Below are 25813 nucleotides of genomic sequence, written 5' to 3'. Positions count from 1 at the left end.
CTTCTTCAGAACTAAATTTAACACTAGCGGAAGTAGAGAGCATCTGCAGCGATACTTCGAGTGCCCGCTCAGAGATGCTTGCGAAATCAGAGCTACGAGAGGTCCTCTAGGAAACAATCCTGAGCATTGATTGTACATTGCTGGTTACTTTACGAGCAAAGAGTAGAAAATTGATACAAATAAGTACAGTCAAACAGAGCATCATGCAACAGCATGGTTCGATGCAACATTTGTGTACCACAACATTTATATACCTTTTATTTTAATATAATGTAATAAAATTATAATTTTATGATAACAAAACGATGATGCCATAGTTTCTCACATCGTGAGATAGTTTTTTGAAGTTTTTGATTCTTATAGAAAATTTGAAAAATCTAAATTTTTACATTTTTGATGCCGTAAACAACTTTACACAATGTGACGGATTGACATAATGATATTACCTACAAACTTTATATTGTATTTTGTATCCTATATCAACACTGTTGGTGTATGAATATTTTTCAGACAAGCATTTAATTTTTAAAATAAATATTTTTAAAATGCCGTTACCAGTCTGGGCTAAAATGCATCGACATGCAAATCAATGATTCACAGTTTAAGTCGTGTTTCCATATGCTAGAATATGATGTAAATTTTGTTTGTAGTATTTTTTATCCCTGAATGTATACATCCCTTATGCTTTCTTCTAGGAAAAATCTTTGACAGAAAAAATATAAACTTTAATTCTAACAAAATCAAAAATAACTACAGATCGTGCTTTATGCGTAACGACATAACAAATATGTCAAAAACTATAACTATTCAAACTTTTTTTTTGATTTTTCATCAAAAACAAAGGTTTCTGCGACTTACCCCTTTTTCTTAGTAGGGTGAAAATCGCATGTTTTGTAAATTTAAAAATAACTGGTGGAACCAATTATTTTTCTGACTACGTTAATTTGATGTCCCATTAACCTTAAAACTTTAAATGTACAAACGGTAGGATTATCTGTGGACATTAGGTTTTAAGAAGCCATTGAAGTTGAAAAGTGTTGCATGATGCCCCTGATGACGGTATACAACGTATTTTATTGAGATGTTTTTTAAATTTTTCTTTCGATTCTGTTCTCGTTGAGAAGCTCTCTGTAACTTGATGGTTTCCGCGAAGGGTGCGTTCTTTACAACCAGGCAAAAATATTTTGATTTGATATAGTTTGGAAAACTTTGACTATGTCCATAATTAGGAAAACAGTGTTCCTAATTGTAGACATATGCTTTTTTTTTAGTTTTAACACGAAAAAACATGGTTCTAACATACTTACAGTGTCGGACAATAGAATAGGACCACAGCTCAATCCAAAACAGATAGTGACTAAACTTTGAGAAAAAAAAATCCATTTAAGTGCATCGAACCATTTACAAATTGTAAATTCCATTCTTCGAAGAAATTAAAATCATCCGTAGTTAAAACAATTGTCCTTTATTTAAAAATGTGTTTTAAGCATACTTACTGACTAAAATAATGCGACATAAAATAGGACCGCTTTAGAATTCATGGTAAAAAAAATTTAAAAAAAAAAGAAAATTCATACCGTGATCGATTTGCAGGGTTAGTACTCGGTGGTATAACCCTTATTACGCATCACTTCTCGCACCTGGTTCGGCATCGACTCCACCAGCTTTTGGCACGTTCTCACCGGGATAGCGTACCACACCGCCTGGATTCTCTCCCATTTTTCGGTGTACACCTTACGTTGAACTATTTCCCATAGGTTCTCTATGGGATTGAGATCAGGGGACTGTGCTGGCCACTCCATAACGTCTACCTTATTATCCTGGAACCACTTTTAAACCGTTTTAGCGGACTGTTTGAGGTCGTTGTTCTGCTGGAACTGCCACTTTAGGGGCATCTCCCACTCGGCGTGTGGCAGCATTACTTCCCGAAGTATCTGGGCGTAGAGATGCTGGTCCGTAATCCGGTCGATCCAGTACAAGGGACCCACCCCGTACCAAGAAAAGCACCCCCACACCATGATGCTACCTCCTCCATGTTTGAATGTTTTATTTGTATACTGGGGCATATACACACAGCCGAGTGAGCGATGGACCCAACTCTTTCCGTCCGAGCCGATGAGGTTCACTTTGGTCTCATCCGACCACAGCACATTTCTCCATAGTTTCTCCTTTTCCGGACCGACCCAATCGAAGTGGTCCTTCGCATACTTCAGCCGCGCCTTCAAGTGCTTCGGCGTCAGCATCGGCACCTCCCGGGGACTTTTTCCTCCTAGTCCCTTCTCCGCCAACCGTCGCTGAACCGTTCGGGAACTCACAGATAAGTTCAGCTCGTCTCTGATCTACTTGGACGCTTTGCGAGGCCCGCTTGATTGCCGAATCGTCCTTTGGCGTCGTTTTGTGGGGGCGGCCGGTCAGTTCCCGTTTGCCGGTGCTGTGAAGCGCGTTGAGAACGAAAGTTTTCGACCTTCCTAAGTAGTACCTTGTACAGCCTTGTACAGATTCCGGATGATCGCTCGCTGGACCTCCGTGCAGTGCTGTGCCCGACCCATCGCTTTTTCGCTGAAAACAGAGTAGGAGGAAGGAAATCTTAATTTTTTGTTTGTTTTTATGATTTACATGGTTAATTTTATGGGAAATACTTACCAGGACACGAAAATGGACAAACAACACCGAAAACAACACCTTTTCTTCAAATCTAGAGAGCTGAAAATGCCAGAACAGCCGAACCGATGAGCTTATTTTATGACGCGACTTTTTTCTCCCTCTGACAGCTTTCTGGTCGAGTAGAACAAACGGGTTGCTTTGATTGCAACAAACGTGCAGTATACAAAGTTGGCATACTACAATAAATGCAATCCGACGAAAAATTTCAAAAAAATCGGTTGACAAATTCAGCTTCAATCTTCCATTTCTAAACACTTTTTTTTATAATTGTGATAAGTGAAAAATAACGTCAAAAACAGTCAAAATCGAACGGTATGTTAACATTAGGTACACATGCCAAACTAGCACCGCTGGGCAGGACATGTTGTTGGAATGCCGGACGATTGTCCTGCAAAACAGGTGTTCGCTGCGAATCCGGTAGGAGAGCGCAACGAGCGAGGTAGTAAGACCAATTAGAGCGTGATCTGGCGAATGCCCGAGAAATTGGAGAACGGTTGTCATGGACCGGGTGAATTGGAGGAATATTGTTCACCAGGTTATGTCGTGGTAGTTGGACAACAGGTTGAGAAAGTGTACGAACTAAAATTCGAATCTTCAATTCAAACGTCAAATCCGTATTGTTGTACGGGTGCGAAACTTTTTGCACATATGCGGTGACGACGCGAAAACTGCAAGTTTTTGTTAATTGCTGCCTGCAGAGTATCATCCGCGCCTGGTGGCCTGGCAATTGGATCTCAAAGGAGGAACTTCATCGTCGGTGTCATCAAAAGGCGCTAGAAATCGAGATTCGGAAACGTAAGTGGAGATGGATTGGGTACACGCTGCGAAGAGATGAGAACGAGATTTGCAGAGAGGCGCTAGAATGGAATCCAGAAGGACATCGAAGAAGAGGCAGACCTAGAAACTCGAGGCGGCGAAGCCTAGCCGCCGAAGTACGAACTGTCGACGAGAGTGACCAAGTGAAGACGCTGGCTCCGGATCGTCAACAGTTGAGGTCTTTTACCATGGCCCTATGCATCGCAGGATCGGCGCTGGAACATTAAGTAAGTAAGTAAGCTTATATTACAGATTACCCAGATAAGCTTCGAAGTGCCTCCAGAATCATTCCGGAACAGTTAATATTAACTACTAGCTGATCGAATGAGCAGAGGAGGAACGTATACGGAGAAGGCAGCGTTAGAGGAACATTCAAGAAAAATAGAAGGAAGTTAACCGAGCCGGATTGCCGAAAAAAAAAATTATTCCCAAACAAGAGTCCAAAACAATAAGCAATCAAATGAGACAATCTTTTCATAAAAAGAAAAAAATAATTTATGTGTGTTTTTATATGATTTTAATTGCAATGGTGCCCAGCCAGAACAGCTAGCATTTACCTTTTAAATAGGTGAGTAAAAAAAAAGATAAAATCAGAGAATGGGAAACCGGTAGAAAGTACTTTTTCGGCCAGTGAGTCCGAAAAAGGTAAAATTCTCTAAATTCTAGGTGAAAAGAAAAAGGTTAAATTCACCTTTTTGCTTGGTGAATGAAAAAAAGGTAAAATTAACCTCGAAAGAGAGGTGGAAAAAAAACCCCAGTTTTTTGGTAAATTATACCTTTTTTTTTTAATTCTCCGTGTTACAAATCCCCTCTTAACGGTCATATGAATGAGGAAAAATGCTCCAAAAAGTACTTGACTATCTTTCATAGGTTCCACGAAGTAAATACTCTGATTTAGTTAAATATTTTTGAAGTTTTGAAGATTTTGTTTTTGTACTGAAGGTAAAATATCTCTAGAAAATATAAAAAAAGTCTTCTGGAGTGCCCTGGTTTTGAAAAAAATGTGGCTCACATAAAAATCATTTGAAACATTGTGAATATTACATTAATAATAAACATAGTTGTAAATGTCATCAAATTCCATTCACGTAGTCAAAAGTTGTACACAAGAGAAAGTAGTGTTTTTTTTCATTACAGGCCTTATTCTGCTTTAAATTATTGAATTGATAAAATTTGGTTGGTGGTAATTGTAATATTTCGGAAACAACATAGGTCATTTTTGAATTTTTCAAACCCTGGGGTCTTAAAAGCTTCGTTCTGGTTCAAAACTCGTTCATGATGTTTTGTAGAATTTTAAAATAACGTTTACATGAATAAATTTAAACTTCTGGGTTTGTATGGCAAAATTGAATATTTTGAACTGAAAAATCAACATCATTTTCTATTCTTCTGTGGAACCAAGCCTTATGATTTTTTTGCCAATTTGTAAATTTTCTAATATCAATTGACATCTCTGCTGGGTGCCTAGCAAAGTATAGCGTGACTACTTTTCATGCAATCCATCGCGAGGTACTAGCAGTGATGTCAATTGAATTTATTGTTTTTCAATGCCAAAAGACATACCCCTGTTGAACAGCTAATAACTTTTTTGCTTTATAAAATAAGATGTTCCGGTCTTCGACAAAGTTGTTAAGCGGAAAATTTCCTTTAGAGAATTTATAAATTGGCACAAAACACATTAGAATCCTCGGTTCCACAGAATAATAATAAGTGATGTTGATTTTTCAGTACAAAATATTCTCCTAAACAAACCTAAAAGTTCATGTAAACGTTACTCAAAAATTCTGCAAAAATCATGGATGAGTTTTGAACCAAAACGAAGCTTTTTAGACCCCAGGGTTTGAGAAATTCAAAAATGACCCCAAATCGACTCAGACAGTGTTTAACGATTTTCTTGCAAAGTTTTACTTTAACGTGATTTGTACGCTATGAGACAAAGCTATTATAATCCATTGGAAAAAGTAACAGAATCTAAATGTATATATTTTCTTTTGTTCATTCCATTATTTTCAGTTTAACTATAATTTTGATTCACCCCTCAATCACTATTCTAACACGCAACACTTAACTCTAACACTTCATAGGATGATTCGGAATGCCCACAATAGCCGTTGTCACACGCACAAGAGTCATAATCTAATCTTGTGCAGTGGTCAGCAGCTGCAATGGAATTCATGAGTAACGTTGGGTTCAAAAGATGGTTCTTGTTAGAACTGACTGGTGCCGTATCGATGGGTATGATCTAATCCGGTCAGCGATCCAGTTCCGTCTACGGGCCTTTCCATCTTGAATTTCTCCAGATGCACTTGGGGTTCCGGTGCGGACGGCTTCAGGGAAGTGTATGGTAAGGATGTGTACTGAACTCGATGCCCCAACCCTCCTCATTCTTCGTGTCGTTGGAGGACCTATATCATAATTGAATTATTGATACATTGGGACGAGAACTTCTGTGGGACGGAACGCGGCCGGTTTAGGTTCCCACCGGTCGGACTTCAGACCGTGGAATCGATCGATCTGGCTGTTGGCTGCTATTAAAAGTTTTGCCCCTTCGAGATGATTGTATGAAGTCTAAGTCTACTCTTTCCTTGGGTTGGTTAACCTCGTTTTTTTCCTCGGTTGATTTCTTCCTTCCTTGGGAATGATGGGTGGTTTTAAATATGCAAAATACAGACGTTTTTGCACTGCATGCAGTTTATTATCACTTTGGTCAGTCAGCACTTTTTAAATGAGAAAGAAAAAACACAAACTGAGGTAGGGAACTTCTTGGATGAATTTTTGATAAGTTCTGTTTAGTTTACAAGTTTTCAGTAGATATAGTTTACACACTTTAATTCACAAGAGAACTCAAAGCCACTTTCCGGTTTCTGTAGAAATTCGAAAAAAATTACGTCCTCTCCTATCGCTGGTTCCAGGTTGAATGACACTTCCTGCAAATCTTGCCACTCGAGAAAACCTCCGACCGAACGCATCCAAAAAAGCTCGTTCAAATTCACTCAAATTAATCAGAAAGTTCTACCACAAACAATAGCCCATAAAGGGAATCCTCCCGGAGGTTATCACTTCCGAACATCCAAAGGTCCACTGGGTATTCAGATCCGGCTGAGGGTTCTTTTTATAATTGCATACAAGGAAAACATAGAAATATTTCCACGTTAAAAGTCCGCGGGCTTCCTCCCCCGGGAAGTTTTCCCGTTTTTTTTTTCGACGGAACTTCGAATCGAACCGAATCAATCGTCCGAGAAGCGAGTGAGGAAGTAAGGAAGAAAGGAATCGAAAAGAGGATTCCTGTCACCTGAAACAGAACGATAAGGGGGACACGCATCCATCCACCTACACAAATAAGTACGGCCGAGTCACTTGGCTCGAAGTGTCCTTCCCGCGGGGGCAGGTTCGAATTTCCTACTTGGTAGAAGACTCGTGTTCAGGTTCCCGACGTTAGACCGGCTCTACACAATTCTCAATTTAGAATGCAACTTTCTTGTGCCATTTTTCGACTGCCAAAAAGATTTTTTCGATACTTCTATCGGCTAGAACCCCTTTGAACTTTTCGGTGAATCGAATATTTTTCAAATACTCTGTCTTGTATTTAAGAATAAAACAAAAGCGACTAGGTATTTCAATTTCCTTTTTTCTATTTTTTTCTTTTATCTAAACACCTCTTATTTAAAGTCGATTATTTTCAACCAGATGTGCAAGGCATAAGATCTTCTTCAAGTTTTCAAGAGGTAAATTCATTTCAGCGCGATCCATTGAAAGATCGGATGATTTTCGAAAGGCCAGATCACTTGTCATTTGAAGGGCGTTTATCCAAAAGAGAGTTAATTCCAGTGTAACCTAAAATTTGATGAAGGTCGAATACAAGATATCTTCAAAATAATTGTTAAAAAGAACAAAGATCTTTAACCTGGAAAAGAAGTAGGCGTTGGCCTAATTGTAGTGCACGTGTTTTCTTTTCGCTTCGTGAAAATTAACAACAAACTGATTATTTTAAGTTGAAATCTTAAGAGAAATGTAGTTCAGAAGTCCTGATTATCGGAAGTACCTAAACCAGTGGGGAAATGTGTTAATTTTATGCTAGGCACAATTGAAAGAAGGTTCTTGATTATTTTTTGGGTTTTGATGTTGTTCAACTAAAAACAAAGAAATGATTTCCAAAAGATATACACGTTCCTTTATTCGAGTTTTTTCAGCCGTTTTTTGGTTTTTTGTTAGAACTTCAAATATTGTTGTTTTTCAACCATGGCCAATCGTTATATTTCAATCATTTAGAACGTTCTCCTGGAAATTGAAAAAAATGGTTAAACTTCAGCAATCTAATGACTGAAAAAATTTACATTGTTTTTGTTTTGTTCGATAATTTTGCAGCGCGTCAGTCTCGGGGTAGGTTTTCGCAATTTTTCCTTCTGTATACTGGTTCTAATCAAGAAATATAGAAAAATATGAGTTGCCAGCTCCAACGGAACAAACGTGAGTATTGATGTGGTAAAAGTTGAAAATTAATAACGCTGTATATATTATGTTATTGGATGTTTAGGTCAAACGATCAAGCGCTCGCCATGGAAGAAAATATAATCTCCTATCCTCTTCCGCGGAATGGAAGCGGAAAAAGAAAGCAAAAGGGTACAGGTGCCTGAAAAGTAAGACCCGGATACACACATCTTCCCGCTTCCTGCAGTCTTCCTGCTCTCCTCCAGCCTTCTCAGAAACGATGGGGGTTAACCCCCCCTCCCCTCCCCTCCAAGAGGGTCAAAAAATTCCAAGCAAAATTTGATTTTGTTTGCAAAATCAAACAAAAGTTTTAATTGAGACCATAATATTATGTAGGTATTTTGCGCCTACATTTTTGAGTAAATTTTATCAAAATTAATGAGAACGATTTTTTAAAGCTAAAAATATGATTTAAATTGACAGATGTATTTCGATGAACAAAAGACAAGTGTTTTTCTTAATAATTTTCATTTAATAAATTTGATATTGGAGGATATTTAAAAAAAAATCCCGGATTTGCACGGCCCTTGGGAAAAGATATCTAGAAAGCTTTCTAGTTGGAGGTTTCAAACCAATAAAATTCGATGGCTGTGGATCATCAATTGAAAAAATCCTGACTCGAATCTCGGTTTTGCATTTCAAACTCTTATGTTCGAAACTCATCCATTCGGAATATGAAAAGAAAATATTTAAAATTACAAACCATTTTAAAGATATGAAATTTGATTTTTGATTCTAATGCAGATCTGGATCCTAAAGAAGAGTTTATGGTGATCCAGAAACTGATTTTAAATATTAGATTTCTGGTTGAGAAATCTGATCCAAATTTCGCTTTTTAGCTCATAATTAGTAACAACTATTATCTGTAACTTTGATTCAAATATCGTTTTCAAATTCGGAATTCAGATTTCGAACTAAGGTTCAAAAGGCAGTATTAAAATATCAATGTGAAATATTTTTCATGAATTTAAATAACAGGCGATTGCAGTTTCATGATTTTGATTCCGGGTTCAAAACTAAAATTTTATATTCAATCAGATTTAGTTTGAAACACAAACCAAAAGAAATCACAAACATCAAATAAAAATTTTATTTTAGAGAAAAATAATTTTTTTTAATACAACCGAAAACATATTTTACTGGTTTTTTGTTTAACATTATTTATATTGTAGATTTTTTTCAAACAAAGTTTCAAATCAAAATCTAAAATTTTTGTCAAGTTTACAAGAGTGGAAAATAAATTTGATTTGAACCGCAAACCTAGTCTCTTTCATTCCTAAATATTTGAAATTTTTTTAATACTTTGTTTAATTTTTTTTAAACTTCTTGTAAAAAATGGCTACTTCTAGGATTTGTTTTCGAAAGTTAGAAATTTAAAATAATACTTTACTTTTAATGTAAAATAACTCAATCCTGAACAATAATATAGAACCTTCAATTGTTTTTACTATTCATTATGTATGCACTTTCAATCAAAATTGTTATAGAAAAAATATTGTCATCAAAACCCCCCTACTCCCCCATGAGCCGGTTCTTCCTACGGCCCTGCTGAGGCATAATGATTGTTTTAAAAAGGATCCATTTCCAGTTGTCTCATGTTTTTAAGGTTTATTTAGCTGTATCTAAGGCCCTTATTCTGCGCCGCGCATGAGGTGACGATAGTCGAGTCACCCAAGTCACTCTATTCCAGTAGTCGGTTTAGGTGAGGAACGTCACTTCGGATGAACTTTTTGAGTTCTTACCCTATTCTGATAGTCACCGTGGGTGAGAATCGTCGCATTCGGGTGACGATTTTAGGTGACAATTGTCGGTACCTTTTCAGGTCGCGACGAGAGAGAAATTTAATGGAAAATTGATACAAAATGAAATAATTAGGCTCTAAACGTTTAATTACACTAAAGTATGATAGTTTTAGAATCAATCAAAACAAAAATCACTTCAATTTTTGATTTTTCAATCATTTGTGCAGCAAAAAAAATGTTTACTAGACGTTGAAAATAAATTCAAACATATAGAATTGAAGAGGTTATAATTTCATTTTATACAACTTCATTTACATGCATCGAAATTTGAAAAAAAAACACATTTTTTGCACTTCACTAAATCTTATACGATTCCCGTCGCGGGGGGTATTTCACTTTCACCCGGTAATGTTCTTTTCGAACAAAATAAGCTTTGAAGTCCTGTACTGAACCGTTGTTTATCCACGTCGAGGTGTCGTATCCCATGTGTTGATCCGTATGCAAAGGACCAGTTTATTGAGGCAGCAGCCGTCGATTTCCGCTTTTCTGGTGGATGTTTTTCTTCAAGCCGCTCCAGGAACCAAACATATATGACCAAATTCTGTCCGATTCGCTTTATTCGCAGCTCCAAAAGTGATTCCAGCTACTTGCTTAAACCTTGCAACCCGATAGTGACCGTTTGCGTACCGAAATTTGTACATTTTGATTTAAAATTTAATTTTAACATTTGGAATCGCGAACGAAATAAATAAAAACCGAACAAATTTGACACTTGAGTTCATTCGGTTGCTCACCAGAAATGAACATCTGTCACTTTACCCATATCGACTCCGGGAATAAGCCCGCTTAACAAAATAAATGCTTGGAATGCTTGAAAGAATGCTTGGATCTCAAGCATTCTTCAAGCATTCCTTCCATTGAATTCAAGCATTAAATGGCCCAACCGATTCTACTTGAAATGGTTTTCCCGGTTCAGAGTGACATCCCTCGTTGACATCTGTCAAGGTTTGATAGTATGTGTATGTTCGGTTCGTGTTTATGTGTGAGTGCGTTAAAAATTGAATGCATATGTATGCGTGCATGCTAGGGTAGGTATGGCTAGGGTGTTTCGAATTTTAAAAATATTAAAATTTAAAGAAAACAAATTTTATTATCAACTTATTTATACATGATTATAAATATCTATTTAAATCACTCACTGGGTACAATTTTCATCACTTAACGGCAGCGAGGATAGCACCCTCGACTACCAAACTTGTAAAAAAAAATCGAAGGAAATCCTCAGCCTGCAGCGTTTCGAGCGGCCTCGACTCTCATTGGTGATGGAAATCTGTAAATAAATAAAAAAAAAATCCTCATTAAAAACCTTTCTGCGAAAAACACTCCGGTGCTAAAATTCATACCGTAGATGATGATTCGATGACCTTAGTTCTAATGGAAGCCTCCAATGGTTTTTTCTTTTGTCGCTCTCGGATGCCGGTAGGACCAGATCTTGCAGGCAAATGCTTTCCATTATCTTCTGCTGGAATTAAGTTGTTAATTAATAATAAACCATACATAAATAACCAAATAATCAAAACTTACCATTTCACAAAGCTGCAGCTAACAAAGGTACACGCAGAAAAAAGATTTTTTATTTCAAAAGAAAGTGCCGCAAAAACAAAGGATTTTTTCCTTTGATTTTGGGATAAATAAAAATTCCATTGGTTCAAGGACATTTTCCTTTGTTTCAAAGAATTTTTCTTTTGAAAAATCTTTGAGTCAAAATCTTAATGCTTTGAAACAAAAAACAGTTTCATTTGATGCAAAGTTGTTTTCGTTTGCTACAATGTAATTTAGATTTAGATTTAAAAGGATTGGTTCATTGAACCATTTTCCTTTTAGTCCAATTGGAAGAAATATTTGCTGTTGTTCAGAAGTTCCTATTAGGAATTTTGAATAATAAAAAGAAACAATTTACATCTTAAATTCATTTTTATTACAAACTTAACACAAACACTGGTTCACTATAATGGAATTAACCGATCCTAAATTTTGACCTGAGGGCATTCTTCTTGGACCGCTCAATAGACTTCCGGAAGCAACTTCGGTCATCCAACTAGTGATTACCGCTGAAGATCGGGCCGAAGATAATCAGACCGCTGGATTTTGGGCGGAATCAGCCGTGGTCCTGTAACAATGCAAGAGTATATTAAAAATCTTAAATATTCACTTTTTGACTAATGGATTAACACGCACTTACCATGGTATGCATTCCTCATCCTGAATCCTCCTAAATAGCTATATCTGATTCACTAGTTTTGATTTTTAACACGACCGGCCAAACTTTATTCGAAATTCGGTACTTGCTCAATCCAAATTATCTTCTAAGTTTGAAGTTTTAACTCAAAGAAATTATTCCTTTCTGTTGAAAACATTTTTCTTTAGTTGAAAGAAAATTTACTTTGTTTCAAAAGACATATGCAATTGAAAAAATGTCTTTTGAATCAAAGAATTTGTTTAAAATCAAATTCCAAAATTATTCAGTTCAAAAAATTAATTCTTTCTTTCAAAAATTATTCATTTGAATCAGAACGAGAATTCATTGATTCAAAGAAAACAGGAGTTTGATTCAAAAAACTGAGTGTTTTGAATCAAAGTCAGTTTTGTTTTGTATCAAAATCCAAGTTTTCTCTGCGTGTAGAAACAAAATGGTCGTTGAAACGACCAATCAGTGTTGGCCAGACGGATTATTCAGATTTTTTTTCGTATAATATGCATATGATTGTAATTGTATGTGTACAATCGGTTCAATCAGCTGACTGCAATGATACACGTTTGGAGTTAAATGCCCAATTTATGGTATCTAACGCAGCCCTACGCGCGAAATTGCTCGCTCAAGGTTTTAAAAGGGCCTGGGGGAGGTGACAAATCTCACGATGACTCGAGGTGAGGTGACAATCTTCACGTCACGCGCGGCGCAGAATAAGGGCCTATATCTTTTGATAACTACTTGTTAAACAATTAAATTGTTAGATCAACATATTTTAAAACATTTTGCGCAAAAAGTAAGTTAAAATAATGATTGGGTTTGGTTTAATGTCGATGGTTGAGTTTTAGAGGGTTGATGGAATATGTCATCAAGTTACTCTGGAAGAGTTTTATAAAACATACAGAGTGCTCCATCAGGATGTATCCGAATCGTCAAATAACTACGCAAATTTTCAGCTGATTTCCAAAAAAAAAGCTTCTGTAAGTATATGTTATGCTGTTTGTTTCAAATCAGATTTAGAATAGAACGTCGATTAAATGACCATCTCCAATTGATAAGCAAAAAGCAGCTCTTTGGCGGGCATTCTGCATACCATTGGCCAGAATTGGCCAGCTTGAAGTTCATCAATGTTTTTAGTGTGCTGGCGTCAATATTACTTCTGAAATATGTTCACAGAAAAAAAATGTGGTACCGTTAAATTCTGAGAACAAGGAGAAGAGTTCGAATTTCCCAAGATAATGATTTTTACGGCAAACATGCATAGTTTTCACAACTGGACGATCGTTTTCGATGTAAAATACTAGAATTTCAGCACGTTCTTTTGTTAGTATTGACTCATAGCTAAGATTTTAGATTTAGAATGGCACTAAATGACGTTACGAAAATGCGTTTATATCTCGAAATCGACTGAAAAAAGGCGCATTTATTCGACTTTCAAATTTGATTGAGATGAACAAATTTGAAGCTCATCAAAATTGAAACATAATTCTTGACGTTTTGAACTTTTTTTAAACGATTTGTTTTCTTTTGCACGTACACAACAATCGTTTAAAAAAAGAATCCGGTGTACTATACGAACTATTTTCATGAAAATTTATTTAAGAAAATGCGTACTCCCGCAGAAAATAGGGGGCTCACTTCACCTCGGGTGCTCGTTATCGCCCTTATCTCCCCTAATCAATAATTTTTTAAATGTTTTAATCTCTTAAATTTTAGTTAAGAGATGTTCTTTGTCACTTTTCTTTCGAATAACATTATTCAGTTTAATTTATTTAGAATTTCGAAACCCAGATCGAAGTTCTTTTTTTCAATCTGTCTTTATTCGTACCAATTCTTCATTACATTAATATTACATTATTACATTAAATTAGGTGTTCAGTTCAATAATGAACTGTTCCGAGCCCTATAGTTTACTAATCACTAAAATTTATTTATTCGACTTAAATTTGCTGAGCACAATGTCAAAAATCCGGATTGAAGTTAAATATTTCAAATCCAAATAATTTTAGTCAGATTTTCTTATGCAGAATGCTTCAAATTGAAGTCAGTCTAATCGCCACGGGACGGTAAAAAAAAGTGAAGAAGCCCCCCAAAACTAGAAAAGTAACAAAAAAATACCAGGCACATGGTCATATTTCCTGCGTTTCCATCCGCATTGTCAACTCATTTGGGATAGAGTGCCCTTTCCTCTCTTCCTTCTAAATGTAGGAATGCACCACACGGTTTAAATATTACCTGCCTAAATGCAACGTCCGTGGTCGTTTCCATATGTAAATGAAGACTTATTGAATCGGCGCGGGCGGTGTGTCCGTTTCTCCAATTGATTCGGTTACTCCAAAGTGTCCGTGTTGTTTCCGAGTTGAAGGTATGTTAAGTTATTATGTCATTATTCGAACCCTTGACGCACGATATCTTTACACATTAGGAAAAAAAAACTAACTGAGAAAAGAATATTTTTTCTGGGTATCCAGATTAAACTGTTTAAACTTGATGTTGCCATTTCCACTTTATTTGTTGGATAAAATTAGCATCTATTTGTTTTAATTTATATTGATAAAACTTAATCGCCTGTAGATATGCCACAGAAAAACGTGTTTTATGTCCCTAGGGTGATGTTTCTTTGAAAGAAAATTCTTTTGAACAAACGAATGAAAATTTCATGATCTTATGAACACAATATGAAATTAAAAAATGAAACTTGACACTATTTCTATTGGGAAGCGGATTTTCAAAACAAATGTTTGAAACAAGAATAAATGCTCAAATTTCGATTTTTTCCTCCTCGAAAACGGTTTGAATTTTCCTTATCAATGGCAAAGGGATAAATATGGAATTATCATGAGGAGGTTCCTCTTCCAGTTCTAGTTATGGCTTCGAGAAAACCCTTAATTTAATATCGATGATAATGTTTGTTCTCCAGGCACTGTTTTCGGTCTTCGTTGACTACACTGTCTTTTTCATTAGGAAACTGTCTGTTGCCGAGGATCGTTCGAAGTTTTCTAGTAGCGGCTTCTCTAACAAAATCACAGTTTACAGCTATAAAAATCGATTCAATAAAAATGAATTTTGAATTGAGATTGTAACGGTTAAAATTTGAACATTTTCACTGGAAGTACCGGTGAAAATGATTTCATGTCACTTCTCGTATTAAATTAAAAAAAAAGTCTAGGTGATCATAAACAGAAAAGAGGGAGTAAATTGGTTCTAGATAATTCTGTTTGCATTTGATATTTTTATAGCGTCATAACGGTTACAGTCCATCAGCGAAGTTTAATTCTCTTCAGGGTTGCTAGCGAATTGGGAATGCCAGGAAAAAGTTTGGAATTCTGTTATGTTATGGATTTTTTTTCACAAACTTCAAAAATATTTCGAACTACATTTTTAATGTAACAGATTTTTTTTGTTAACTTCCTTAGTTTGATAATATTAAAAAATCTCATTACATTTTTCCGTAAAGTTTATCAAACGATTAAAAACGCTGCCTTGATAGCAAATTTGCTATCATTTTGCCCGAAAAAAGGTAGTACAATGCCAAAATTTGGGTCTCAATTTCTATTTGTGGATAGAACAATTAGACCGCGTGTAGGTTTCATTGAAATCTTGTTAAACCACCGTTCCAAAATGAGATTCGAGAGCATAATGATACCATTTTATGGTTTCGAGTTCTATCAAGATTGGTCATCATTATACTCTCAAATACATCATGGAAAGAAAGGCTTAACAAGATATCTGAGCTGAGCTGAGCTGAGCTGAACTTTCAAATTCTCCAAAATTTGGCATAACTCAGCTATCCGCATATGGAACATGAGATCAAAATTTTTGGCTTTGCACCTTTATTTGGGCAAAATGATAAAAAATTATGCTTAAAAAGCATAGTAGCAAAATCCGGAATAATTTAACCAAGGGAATGTGTCATGAAAATCCTCTATACACTATTAGAGTTGCATAAGAAACGCAATATTAATATATAAATATATAAAAAGCAATTTCTGTGAGTGTGTTTGTTCTCAATACGCTCGGACATAACTTTTTTCTTCAATGGATTGTTAGGAAAATTTATATGACTTATGCTCTGTTCAAGGCATAAATGCAATTATGTTTAATAGTATAACGTACTATTGGATTTTATTTTATTCAGGAAATATTTTTTCTAATCATTTTACTCCCACCACTTCGAAATGCAAAAGCAGTCAAAAAACGGAAGCTAAACATAATCATAGAAATTTCGAAGTTCGTTAGTAAAGTTATTATATTCGTTTCTAGCAAAAATAAAGTTGTATGATAAAAAATATGTTCAGCAGATAATTTTTTTTGTTACTTTAATTTATCGGGCTTATCGGTGGAATGTGATGTCCTTTTTAGTAGGGACATCTAAAGATCATGAAACTTTTTTTTTCAAAGATGGATAGAAGGTTAGATGAAATGAAAGATGGTGAAGATGAGCGGGTAGAATTTATTTAGAAGCATCATCATCACATATCAAATTTTTGTTCCTCACGGGCCAACCCGCTCATTTTCACCATCTTTCATTTCATCTAACCTTCTATCCAATCTATAAAAAAAAGTTTCATAATCTTTAGATTTCCCTCAGGACGAATAACCTTAAGGTTAAAGTCCCGTAACAAACAAGCAACAACAATTTAGATGTCCCTACTAAAAAAGACATCACTTTCCACCGATAAGCCCGATAAATTAAAGTAACAAACATAAATTACGGTGATTAAAGATTTTTTTTTTTTAAATTAATCTATCCAATTTGGCAAAAAGGCTTCTGTTCTGTTAGCATTCCATTACTGCCAAAAAATTTAAACCCTGTGAAATATTTTTTTATTTATTATTGAAGAAAATTACAAAAGTTTAATAATAAAGCCTTGGTGAACGAGTTTAGATTTTTTATCAACATCAGCCGGCATCAAAGTTGCCGACAAAAATTATAAGTTCTTGATAAAAACAATAGATATCTGAAATTCTGTGATTCGACCGAAAATTTCTTTGACGATTATCTGTGATGCTTTGTTTTCAAAAATTTGATAGAAAACTTATAACAAACGATGAATTGAGTTGTTTCACTCATAGTCGACATTCCACATTATCAAAGTCAAGCTTTAGAAATCTTTTAAAAATTATAAAAATCTGGACAAAAATTTTAGAATCAAGATGTAGTTTTGAAAACAGTTGCTTAAAAATAGGTGAAATTGAACATATTTTTGTGATTTCGACAACCTTGCTTAACATCTCATCGCAATGATCCAATACATATCTTCAATTTAAAAACGAGGTTTATACCGATTGTGAACGAAAAATCTCAGTTTTGAGGACAAGTTTTAAATCTGGAAAAAATCATAGAAAGTCAATTAGCGATTCGACGTCCAACGCTAAGAAGACGGTGATTTCTTTAAATATATATTTTTCGCACTTTTAGTTATCACTGTTGTAAGCTCCGGAAGATTTTTAAACGGAAGTGATGGCGAATAGTATCATCGCACAGAGGAGTATCTAGAACAAAAAGATGGCCAAAAGTGTTTTTGATGTTCATACTCAGTCATACGTTTGAATATCTTGGAATAAGGCTTATAAAATATAATGAGAGCTTAAAAAAGTAGTTTTTAGCTAATTCAATCACCTAGCAGTGGTTTTTTAAGCTTTCTGATAATAAAAAAAGTCGTTTTCAGAATCGATTCCACTAGATGCTCCAAATACTATCTTCTAATTGAATAATACAAACATCATTAAATTATTCCAATGAAAATCCTCTTATTTTCTTAACACTTGATTGTACTGATTTCTATTCAGATTGCATCAACAATTTTTTGTAGTTTTTCTATGGCTTCAAAAAGAATCGCTTTGTCAGGTGTCTAAAAACTTGTTTTGATTATTTTTTCAGCATGCGTTTATCCTGCTGCCCTAATTTCATTTGTGCTGCATAACCTAACCATTTCATGGAGCTCCTGTGTTTTTTTCGCTTAGTTTTTGGTCTATTAGGAGTAAAACGTGAAATTTCAATGAGCCTTTTCCCCAAAAATATAAAATTTGCTTCTATAGAGCGATCTCGATACTCTATACTGCCTGATTATTCTAAACAGCTCAGCCCTGGAAAATGAAAATTAACGTTCATTTTACAAACAAAAATTTTCAAATTAATTTGAATAATTTCTCTATTTTAAACCCGTAACTAAGGATCCAAGAGTTTTCTTCGTTAACATTTAAAAAAGAATAGCGTATAACTTTCAAAAATTCAAAAACAACACTGCGACTTTTATACATGTTCCACGAAATTAACATCAAGGAAAATGTAAAGTTAGGTAAATAAATTATTTGCAATAAACACGAACAAAAGATTTTTAACAATAATTTGAAAAGCTATTTTTTCTGATTAAATGAAACATGGCGCATTGAAAGGATTTTTATAAAAAGAAGACAAATTTTTCAAATTCAACATTGAAAATATCACGAGTGCGGAAGTATGCGGAAGTTTTTTCTTCTGTACATGGTTCATGAAGTTATGAATTTTCACATGATGTAAAATTTGTTGCTGGGACTTGCTGGGAACATAAACAAAACACTTATTTAACAAAAACAAGCTTTGAAATCTACAAAAAAATAAAGAGTTTTTGAAAGCTCCATACACAGTACCCGAATTACTTTTTTGCAACCACTTATCCTCAAATATAACATTTTAACATTCATTTAAATTCTCCTTTTCAAAATTTGTTGTTAAGTCACTTCTTAAACCAGAAATAACATGTTGAACTGTGTCGCGATTTTTATACGGTTTGTTGTAAAATTCCAGTTGATAAAAATATTGAAGTTCCGACAGCCGTAATTGATCGTAAAAAAATTAAATCTTGAAAAAATGACTCGTACATGGTGTGAAATGTATTCAAGAATCAAAAAAAAAAAAAATAAAAATCATACTAATAGTTCATTTTTAAATTTTGACTTTTGGCCAGGTTTTTGGGTGAAATACTCCTGTGTGCATCGATTTGAACAAGAAAGTTGTAAGAACGAATGTTCGCCAAGAAGTAAGTACGATTAATAAAATGAGAGGAATTAAAAATGACAAAGATTTTGTGATGTACCTTTTCAATAGCGGGTATTTAAAAAGTCGTATTGAATTTCTGTTTTTGAACACGTGAATTCGTTTTTTCTTTATCTTTCCTTTTTCTGATTTGTTCTCGACAAAAAATTGTAGTTATGAAAAATGACGTGAAGCTCAGTAAACGAAAATTACCGAGTTTGGTATTTTTTTTACCGAAATCCTGACATGTGTAAATCGTTAAACTGTTCGGTAATTTTTTCGGTAAAAAATAAACGAACATCGGTAAATGAAGAATCGATTTACCGATGTTCGTTTATTTTTTACCGTAAAAATTACGGAACAGTTTAACGATTTACACATGTTAGGATTTCGGTAAAAAAAACTACCGAACTCGGCAATTTTCGTTTACTGTATATACACACAAAACTTTCGAGGCTCCACTTAGCAAAAATGAGCCGTTACTTTCCGTTAGCAAAAAAAAAATTTTTACTGCTCAGTTAGCATTTTCCCAAATTGTCATGGCTTTTGCTCAATTTGAGTAAAAAAAACCCTTTGCTACTAAATTGAGCAATTATATTAGCATGGACTCGAACTAATAGTCTGTACTTAAACCGCAGTCGTTTTTTTTCTGCATGTCGTCCAGTCGGTCGCAATTTCGAAGCGAGAAAAAATCAAAGTTTTGTTTTCCTTTTACGCGAATTTTGTTGGAGGAAGATAAAATTCCATTGATTAACTTGTTCCAGAACTCGCACCAACCAACGATGTCAACATTGCTGATCTGTGCGTGCGGGTGGAATTGCTGTGGTTCTGTTTGGTGTTCCCGGTGCGTTCATCCCAGGCCGCTCCGAAATTCCATCTGGACGGGTGTTGACAAAAACTTCCTGTGAGTGCCGGCCAACTATTTAGTTGTGATGACCGCCCGCGGAAGAGCCCATAACACAGCTGGCGTGGCGCGAAATACGGAAGAGTTGAACCTATACATCGAATTCCTCCGCTGGATGGGGGCTGCTCGATTGATCAACCAGCGCTTTAGTTCCGGCAACGTTGCTGCTGTTCACGGAAGCGAATCAATTTATAGGGCAGAACATTCTACCTGAGTTTGCTCGGTAAGTGGGTAATTTAAACTAAACAAAATTTAAACCTATTTAACTTAAAACAAAATTTTATTTTAGCTGAGGACGAAGAAAGTTATTGGCCATTCCGATGGCACATCACAGGCTTCTGAAAACTCACAACGATTGTCTAAAGGTTGGCAGTCGGAAGTTGAATAACTCGAGACTGAAGGTGTGAGCATTGATGACGGAATCGCTGGCCCGTTCTCGTTGCCAGCAAAGTAGGGCCAAAAATTTGAATTTGACCAGAGCTGCTCTTTTGGTTATTATGTCGATTGGGACAAACCTATCAGAACAAAGACTTGTATAAAGATGGTTCTGGAACGAGCACTACCAAATGATGTATTTTTTTTTACACCTTTACCAATTTATGCAAAATTCTCTAATTATTTTCTTTTTTCAGAAAGGCATCCGGGAAGTTGTAACTGACCGCAACCAGTGGGAAAAAGTGTCTCCAATCAAAAAATCGTTGAATAAGAGGGGAGGACCGTGAAGTTTGTTAATCTCCTAAGATTCTTATATAAGACATCGATTAGCAGGTAAAATTTTGTTTAATTATTCATTTCTGAAATAGTATTCCGAAATCGGATTCTTTTGCATATTTACAAAATTTCATTCCTTATCCCCAAGTGACTTACTTTTGTTATTGTAGGGGAGATGGGGGCATAATGGCCACCTTAAGGAAAACGGTTATTTAACCATAGAAAATAGCTATAATATGGAGGTTACATTATTGTTTCGTGTTCAGACACTTGAAAAGCCTATTCCCTAACGGGCTGAAACGTGAAAAACTAGATGAAAACGTTAAAAAATGCATTTTAAAAATTTTTGCCAAAAGCTGAAAACCAGCCACTGTGGAGGCATAATGAGAACCCCCCCTGAGGCAGTATGAGCACCATTAATCAGAGCAAGATGTACGTTTTTGCCGGGGAATCTAGCAGCGAATTCAATTCGATGAAGTCAGGTGAGTCGTAGATTCATCAAACAAAGCAATAACAAAATAATCTAGATCTGTTTGTAGTATACAAACAATTCACGCACGCTCATACATTAAGTGCTTTGTTCGGAGGATGATGCTACTAGCCGTATAATGTAACAATAAAAAAATAGATCATGAATTCCCGAATAGCAAGGACCATGGTATTAATATAACCAAACAATGATTTTCAATTTAACAATAAACTTCATCGTAATATTAAAATATTTTTTGACTGTTTTTTATTTTGAAACTACCATTATTTTCAAAGTTACCGTGAAGCATATAGTTAGTTCAAAATATTCTTAGTTGTCGAAAATAAAAGAAGCACGGTTTTACAATAATGTTCTTGTGAATATTATTGTTTCTGTGTACTTCATGGTAAAATTAAAATCCAAACCAAAAACGAACAATGGTAAATTTATACTTTTTTTACACATTTTTGATTTTTCGTGTAGATATTTATTTTCACCGCGCGCCATCTTTACAAAACAAGAAATTACAAATTGGAATTTCTTAAAATATCCCGAAACTCGGAACTGACCTACTTTGGTGAGGTGGATCATCGCAACAACCAACATCCCTTGATCCTATCCGGGGATTTTGATATTGCCAACAGCGGAGAACTGGCACTGAACGGCCCTCCCGTGAGGGATCTTTCTGTCCCGACCATCCGGATAAACAGCGGCACCAATGATTGCAGGTTTCCTCCGGATTCCCATCAACCCATCCCCCGAGCGGGATTCCCATCAACAGGCCGATGAAGGGAAAAGGCATCTACAGGTGATTGTTTAAATTTTTAATTAACCATCAAAATGCGTAAACTGGTGACTAACTGAGGTTTTTTTTATCTTACAAAAAATAATACTGGTTAATTTGCCAACCGGACCCAGCCAGCATGCAAACGGATTCCGATTTAGCAAGACAGCCACGAACTTCGGCATCACGCGTCACTTACAGCGGGTTGGTGTTATGCTGGCTACCACATCAACAGGAAATCATTCATCCAACCAACTGGATGGTGTTTCTTCCGGCAACACCTTAAAGGTGACGCAGAAAAGGTTGGTAAGTCGATTTCCGTTGCCGAGTCTGAATTTCAATGACAAGTGGAATATTTTAATAAGATTTATGAATTTTAAAAACAAAATCATTATGTTATTCCTAATTTAACAAGTAAAAATGTTTTGAACTTGGAGATATCATGGTCCTGAATCTGAATTTAATAGAAATCTGACTGATATCTGAATCTGATATTTGTTATTCAAATTTGAATTAGGAATATTTATAAGGTACACCGGGGTAAGTGGGGACGGTGGCTTTTGAAACAATACTGTCAACTATTTTTTCAAACTTTTAATGCAAAATGTTAAATTTACTTGTAATCTATCCAATAACTGTAAAAGAGATACGGCTCCGACAATAGCGAAAATTTCCTGAGAAATCAATGAGAAAATCTACCGTCCCCACTTACCTCGTAAAGCAGGTTAAGTGAAGACACCAGCAGTCAATTATAATTCATGTGATAACTTTTTTCGCTGCTCGTCTATCAAGCTCATCTCTTCAGCATTTGTAAACAACATGTTCAGCATCACATTGAATGCGATTTTATCAAAATTGATCCACTGCTGATTTTTTAATGATTTTTCAATGTTGAACTATACGAAAAACCGTCCCCACTTACCCCGGTGTATCTTATAAATTTTTCACTCAAATCTAACTCTGAAATCATAAATCCAAATCTCATTTCTGAATCTGAATGTATCAAAAATTTCTCCTGTACTTGCAGCTCTCACATCTGTAACGGGGGAAACAGGATTACCGGATGGGGCCTCCAACGAGTACCAAGCGGATTCTTCCTCCACCAAGTGTATTCAAGAAAGAATACAAAGACGCTCATCGACAATCTTTTTTCGGGTAAGTGCCCAGAAAACATGGACGGATAGACCGACACATTGCTGGTCACTCGAACCAAAGGCCTGAATCTTCCAGCACAACCTGCCTGAAATAATTGGACTATGGATTGTTAACGTTCATCGTTGGAGGCTGGAGGTGACGTTGAATAGTCGGCAGTCGAAACCGCTGTCAAGGTATTTCATGGGATGAATTCAAGCAACAACCTTTTCTAAAAGTTGCGTTCAAAGAATTTTAATTTAAAATAAAAATATTTCATATCCCTTTTTAATTACCTATTTTGCTAGTTATTTATTTTTTATATACGGAATAGTATTTCTGATGGGTCCTACTTTTATATGAAAGTTTATAATTTATATTTTAACTGATTGTCATTGTTAGCTTAAGTTATAACTTTGTTCAAAGAATTTTAGTCACGATTAGGTGCTTTATTAACTTGATAAACTTTTAAATCCTTGAGAAAAAGGAATAGAAGTTTATCAAGTTGATAAAGCACCTAATCAAGAATAAAATTTTTTGGACAGAGTTATAACTCAAGCTAACAATAACAATCAATTAAAATATTAATTATTCATTGTAAACCATGAAATTTTACGGTTAAAACAATGATCATATACCATAGAAAAACCTTGATTTCCATCTTCGTTAAAACAATGAAAATAATCGCATTTTCATGGTTTTATTATGAAAAAAGTGGAAGGTGTTTCAACAATGAACTTCATATTTTTGAGCTTCCGAATGTATGGGAAATCGCCATTTTTTTCATGGTCACGCTGCATAACAATACCCCTTTTTCATGGTTATTTTCGTCAAAACGATGAAATGTATGGTTGAAAACTATGAATTCCAATGTGCATTCACGGTATCGAGGACGATAATAATCACTGTGTAAACCATGGAAACTATGGTTTGTGAATATGGAATTCATGGTTTTTTCACGGTGCATTTCTATTCGGGTTGTGAATGGAAAAAAATCACCTCGAACAGAAATCTAACTCTAGTCTTTTGATTACCTCTCCGACACCTTACCAATAGGCTAAATTGTCGGATGAAAACTAGTCAAGGTGTGGCGCTATAAATCAATTTTAATTCGCTGCTAGATTCTACGGCAGAAAATGCTCATTATGCCTCGATAATATGGTGCTCTATATGCCCCTAGTCAACAAATTTAAGTAAAAACGTGTTTTAAAATTGATAAAAGTGAAAAATCAAAAATTTTTTGATGGTAAAAATTGAGAAACAATGTGTACATCATGTTGCAGTGCGTACATTATAGATCAAGGTTATTTTAAGATCATAAGAGCTTATTTCGTGGTGCTCAAAAATTATAATATTTTCGTAACTTGAGAACCAAGCTAGTTTTTTTTAAATATCTCTGTAAAGATGATAAGGAGATTCCTTTTTTTGTGAAAAATTAATACTATAGGAAGTACGAAACAAATCCTCATGAAAATTTATTTAAGAAAATACGCACTTTCGTAGAAAAGCGTAGTTCTCATTATGCCTCGGGTGCTCGTTATGCCCTCATCTCCCCTATTTATAAACTGTTTAACTTAATCTGTGTGTTAAAAAAGCATTCGAAATTTTAAAAAGAATTCTAATTTCTTCATGTTCTGAAAGAAGGCATTAAATTGAATAAAGGCATTTTTATTCTAACTCTTACTCTGAACTCTGAAAACTGAATCTAAAATTGCTACCTGATAAATTAAATAGATGCCTCATTCTCAATCTCCAAACTTAATTTGAAATCAGAAAATGTAATTTCAATCTGCTTTCGATTTGAATTTTAAGTATCTATGTTAAAATTCCAGCTGATCAGAAATAAAAAAAAAACATAAAAAAAAATTCATGCATATAAATGAATAAAATGATTTATTTTTTTCAGATTTATCACCGCAACCATTGCAAACCATTAAAGCGGGTCAGTTATCGAGTAAGCTGGTTAACCACTTGTTTATTATTCGGTCGGTGGATGAACCTGGTTGACACGATGAAGAATTGTGCGGAGTAAAATGGTGGAGAATAAAAAGATAACAAAATATTAGAATTTTTTATTTAAACATTAATATCACAAACCAAAAGAAACAAGGGCTTGAAAAATAACTAAAATTCTAGTAATTTTTGGGATAAAAAAATTATTGCTAAAATTTCAGCAAACAATAATTTTTATTGCTGAAAAATAAGTAAAAATTTAGTCCGGACACTTTGGACTATTTTGCTAAAATTCCAGTAATTTTTTTTTGCTAAATTGATTGCTAAAAACTTAGCTGGTCAAATTTGAGCAAAATTTTGCTAATTTTCGGCCTCAGAAATTTTGTGTGTAACCTAATCACTGTTTTTTGCGATATTGACGTTATTATACATTGGATAAAGATGAAAATTGGCACAGGAAAGTTTTCAGGGACGGATAATCGATTTCAGGTTTCAAGTTTGGTGTAAGGGGTTGAAAAAATGGAGCGTCCATATTACCTGTTCACTGTTTTAACAATATTGACGTTATTATTCATTGGATTAAGATGAAAATTTGCACACGGAAGTTTTCAGGGGCAGATAATCTATTTTATGTATCATTTTTGGTGTGAGGGGTCGGCAAAAGGGGTCGTTCATAATACGTGTTCACTGCTTTTGTGAAATTGATTTTATTGTTCAATGGATTTTAATGAAAATTCACGCATGTGGGTTTTAAAAGTCGGGCCAATATCCAAGAAGCCAATATCAGGTATAAAATTTTGTATAACGAGTCGGCCAAAGGGGCGCCCATATAACCTACTCACTGTTATTTACTAGATTTAGATGATAATTGCCACCCGGGAC

General features: G+C 35.0%; 1 protein-coding gene and 1 long non-coding RNA gene across 4 annotated transcripts; both read left to right on the top strand.

Annotated features, from left to right (window-relative positions):
* Window positions 1-19669: 19669 nt before the first annotated feature.
* LOC129739367 (uncharacterized) lies at window positions 19670-20651 on the top strand. The gene is made up of 3 exons (XR_008735838.1): window positions 19670-20106; window positions 20173-20454; window positions 20516-20651. It is a non-coding gene; the product is annotated as an uncharacterized LOC129739367 (long non-coding RNA).
* Window positions 20652-21493: 842 nt separating this feature from the next.
* On the top strand, window positions 21494-25021 carry LOC129739366 (uncharacterized). 3 transcript variants are annotated; one of them, XR_008735837.1, is made up of 4 exons: window positions 21494-21871; window positions 21982-22153; window positions 22875-23002; window positions 24885-25021. XR_008735837.1 is itself a non-coding variant. In XM_055730774.1 (4 exons), exons 1-4 carry the CDS (start codon window positions 21782-21784, stop codon window positions 24983-24985), a joined length of 483 nt encoding a protein of 160 aa, XP_055586749.1. In that variant the 5' UTR covers window positions 21494-21781; the 3' UTR covers window positions 24986-25021. The 3 variants fall into 3 exon arrangements, 2 of the variants coding, with proteins under 2 accessions (XP_055586749.1, XP_055586750.1); XM_055730774.1 differs by having other exon boundaries at window positions 21986-22149; XM_055730775.1 differs by having other exon boundaries at window positions 21982-22149.
* The last annotated feature ends 792 nt before the right edge of the window (window positions 25022-25813 follow it).

This window comes from Uranotaenia lowii, chromosome 1 (genome assembly GCF_029784155.1).
Source record: "Uranotaenia lowii strain MFRU-FL chromosome 1, ASM2978415v1, whole genome shotgun sequence".
Lineage (NCBI taxonomy): Eukaryota > Metazoa > Arthropoda > Insecta > Diptera > Culicidae > Uranotaenia > Uranotaenia lowii.
Note: the sequence above shows the minus strand (reverse complement) of the source record. Positions and strands in the feature narration are given on the sequence as shown.